At 36.4% G+C, this 4,156-nt stretch overlaps 1 protein-coding gene across 1 annotated transcript in view; it reads right to left on the reverse strand.

Moving 5' to 3' along the window:
* Positions 1–3,261, reverse strand: part of TMEM185A (transmembrane protein 185A) — a 7,427-nt gene extending 4,166 nt beyond the window's left edge. Inside the window, exons 1-2 of the mRNA XM_010160311.1 lie at positions 3,068–3,261; positions 1,575–1,782 (exon numbers count right to left, since the gene is read on the reverse strand). Coding sequence (XP_010158613.1) covers positions 1,575–1,782; positions 3,068–3,126 — 267 coding nt within the window. The 5' untranslated portion in view covers positions 3,127–3,261. The remainder of the gene's footprint in view (positions 1–1,574; positions 1,783–3,067) is intronic.
* Between the last annotated feature and the right edge of the window lie 895 nt (positions 3,262–4,156).

A 4,156-nucleotide genomic window follows, 5' to 3' on the forward strand; every position in this document is an offset into this window, starting at 1 on the left:
TTCAGAGACTGTAGGTTACTTCAAAAATAGGTTACAGGTTACTTCAAAAATACTGGAAAACTAGGTTTAAAATATATTTTGTACCACTGGCTTTCTCAAAAGAAGCCACCAAAAAAAACCCACACTCAAGCACAAGACCAAGCAACTTGAAGAGCAAATAGAAAATAACAAAATTAGAGAATCAGTTGCTATAATTTTTAGAATCAAGTTAGCATTTGAGCAACATGTATGCGAGTGGCTAGGCTCACAACTGAACTCACTCACTACGCCTTAAACATACGGTGCTTTAGTAACTGTAAAAGCAGTGTAGGGCAGAAGAAAGCTTTTCCTGAGCCCACTGTGATACAGACAAAACCCTACTGTGAACTTACTGATCACCTAATCAGTTTCAGAATAGGAACAAGCAGACTATCTTTTCAGATTAAATAATTATGAAAATAATAATAGATTACCAAACACTTTATGCATGCCAAAAATTAATACTCAAGATGGGCCTGTCTTCAATCTAACGTTTCTAGCAAATGAAAGGGAAATAATGAAACTTCCCAGGGTGAAAAAGCAGAACAGCACTAAGTGAAGCTGACAAAATAGTAAAAAAAGAAACATTGACAGTTCAACTGCGTAACTAATTTTCTCTGAGACCGCTGTTGCCTTTTAGGGGTGAGTGCATTATGTTCTTTTCTGCCAGTACTTCGCAGCTGTGCAGCCATCTGTAAATCTATGGGCAATCAAGCATCATCCAGTGCAAGGCAAGTACTTCTACACAAGTTTTACTTTTAGGAACAGTTAACTGTGAATACAACTCTGCAAAATGGAATTCTGTTTGCAAGATTTTTGAATCAACAACTTACGTTCACCAGCCATTCTAACAATAACCTACCAGGACTGTTTCTCTCTAGAAATAAACTCTGCTTATGCTAATGTTAGAGAACGTATTCCCTTGAAATCAAAACAACTGAAAAAGCTGAACCTCATTTAAAAGCCAATTTTTAGTTGTCATGGGCTAGTTTGAGGACAGAGCAAAAAAAAGTCCTTTAAAGATATCAACTGAGTAAGAATTATGAATTTATTGCAAGATGCCACAACCATGGGAAGACCTTGAGAATCCATATGAAGTTCTTCCAACACCAAAAAGAGTGAGTTAGAGAGGAAAGAAGAGAGAGGTGAAAAAAAAACCCAGACCTACTGTTCTCTGCCTATCATCCACATTCCAAAATTAAAGATGAAGCACACAGATTGGGATAATAAGAAGTTTTCAACCCTGATTGTCCAGGGCTCTGGAGGTTTAGTTCTGCCTAGAGACAGTGCTTACTATTAATGGAATTCTCTTCAGTAACTGCTGTTTAAGTGTGTAGCATTAGTCCATATTGCAGGGTTTGTGGTGAGTTCTTTTAACATACACTAATAAAAAGGCAGGTTTAAAACATGCTGTAATTTGGTAGCTGAAAAAAAATTGAAGATATTAGAAAAAATTATATTATTCCCGATTTTTCACTCTAGCAGGTCAGTGCAAACAATTAATCCGACTGATGCAGTCATGCCACAAGTTTCACACATAACGAATGAAGCGTTACCTCCAGAGACCTGTCGTGTCGGAACCCCCACACGCAAGCTGCAACCGACACTGGAGATACAAAGAATAACGGCATGAAGACCAGAAGCCAGAAATGGGTTCCTCTTTCGATCCTGTCACACACCAGAACTTCAAACATCAGCAAGAGCAGGTGGATGCCCACTGCAATTAACATAGCTTTGAACTCCACACAGGTTTCTCCTTCTGCTCTAAAGACAGGATAAGGAAGCATTCGTTTCACTTGTCACTAAGAAAGCACGCTGTCCTGCAAACATCCCAAGACACTTAGTTTACAATTGTTAAGTTTCACATATCAGCACTTGTTGGTAATAAATGTACACATTATACCCAAATAACCACTATTAAATTACACTTCTGATGGTGTAACAGGATTTCTCGCCCATAAAGCTGCGCATTTAAAGTATTTTACAGAGGAAGCAGCAGTGGCATTTTCACAACTTGCAAAGTTTTCAAGGATTCCATAGTTGTGCAGATACAACAAAATTTCTTTGCTACTGCATAAACAGTCACCTTATTTCCTAACAGCCTGCATGATATCTAAGTCTAAAATTATGTTTGGTTACTGCCCCAGCTTTCCTTGAATCAGCATCTTTCCCCAGAATGTCTTTATTCACTGAAATCAGCATATTGCAGTAGAATATTATCTATTACTAAAACTTAAAATGCCTGTAAAATAACAGCACACACAGAGAAACCACACTTTTTCCTACCCAAGTAGAACCATTCCTATAAGGGGCAAAGAAGACCTGAACCACACAATATTGTGTGTCGGAATGAGACCTGTGCACAAAATTTTTCATTTAATATTCACTATAAGTAGAAAAGAACACAGAATTTATTGCACTTCAGTTAAGATAGTTTTTCTTTCCTCCAGCATGTTTAACTTCACATCCTACTCTGATTACCAAACACTGATGTATTTAAAGGTCTGAAAGATACTTAACCCTAGACTGAAAAAAAATTCTCTATGTTCACTGCATATTCAAGAATCACTGAATATTCATCCACATGTTCACTGAGGTTGTATATACATCAAGAAGGAAAAAAGAAAACTCATTCTTCAAGCTGATCTGTACATTTCAGGAAACTGATTTAGAAAATAACCCAATTAAATACAGCATATTCCTAGTGCATATGAAGACACATATTTCTATATAGCTTACGCTAAAGCAAAGAATTCACAACTTTCTAACAGAGAAATGCAGAAAGTCACTTCGTGAGAAGCTTTACTTTCCCGAAAACAACATTGTTAAAGCCTGCGATAAACTGCTGCAACTAGGATTAAGGCACCCATAGCTGCATAAAGCTGCTTGCATACACTACAGGTTATGAAAATTATTTTAAATATGTTGAAAACAAACCTACTGGATGCTACATTTTAAGTCCTTAACAAAACCTATTTATTAATTTGATTCAGTACAGAAAAATGCATTATGTTCCCTGTGTTTTGCAAAGCGAATATCCTCAACTTACCGATACTGTGGGTTTCGGGCCCATACTCCTGTTCCCACTGAGGCACCAACAATCACCATTAACTTCCACAGCCATATTGGAGCAAATACAGCCCAGTAACTCCACTGAATTTTGTCATCCAGACGTAGAGAGAGCAACACAGAAAAAAGCAGCAGGCAAGCATAAATAAGGAATTTGCTATTAGAGAAACAAAAAAACCCAGTCAGTAATTAACAGGTAACTTAACATGAACTTTGTAGAGAACAAGAAAATCAGTCATAGCTGAAATTTAATCAGGATACTTCCTAACAGAAAACGTGTGTCCGACTTCTTTGCAAATAACCTAATCAGTTCTGAATAGTCAGTATTTCACAATAAATACAGTGTATGTCATCTCTTTCACTTATAAAGTCATTGCTTCAAGAGAACACATCAAAAGCATTCTTGCATGACAAAGTTAATGAATGGACATCTATAAATAGCTCCCTCCCACAAGGATCCAGTCAGGAGCTGTATTAGTAGACACTCAGAAATATACCAGTTGTACATGGTTTCAGAAAATGTGTTCTTTCATACGAATCAAATGAGATAATTTCGAACATCAAAAACTAAGACACATAATTTATGTAATTTTATCCATGTTATTTTTAACTAAAGATTAAGAACTACTACATATTGTGGTAAGACAGGCTCCAGAGATTTTTTTTTTCCATTTTTACACTGAGTTATAAAAAAGCAACATGATAGGGGGAAAAAAAACAACCAACCAAACAAACAAAACAAAACCGGGTTAAACTTTTAACAAAGTTACTGATTATAGAGTGAAGTTTCTAACTGGAATACTGAGGATGATGCTTACAACTTTAAAAGAGTTATTGCTATATTTTATAAAACAGTCAACCTCAGAATGAATAAATGTGTCTGGAATATTTGAGAGCAGTGGCACAGCAAGTGCTCGCACCACCAAAAACCAGACAAAATAATTATGTAGTGCATGATTCCCTTACACTACAGGAAGGGAAAAAGTCACCCACCCATTGATCAGAGGATCACAGACTGCTTTATGAAACACGTATTCAGACTTCAGTGAAGTAATTATATGTATTTTAA

This window comes from Eurypyga helias, unplaced genomic scaffold (assembly GCF_000690775.1).
Source record: "Eurypyga helias isolate BGI_N326 unplaced genomic scaffold, ASM69077v1 scaffold19171, whole genome shotgun sequence".
Lineage (NCBI taxonomy): Eukaryota > Metazoa > Chordata > Aves > Eurypygiformes > Eurypygidae > Eurypyga > Eurypyga helias.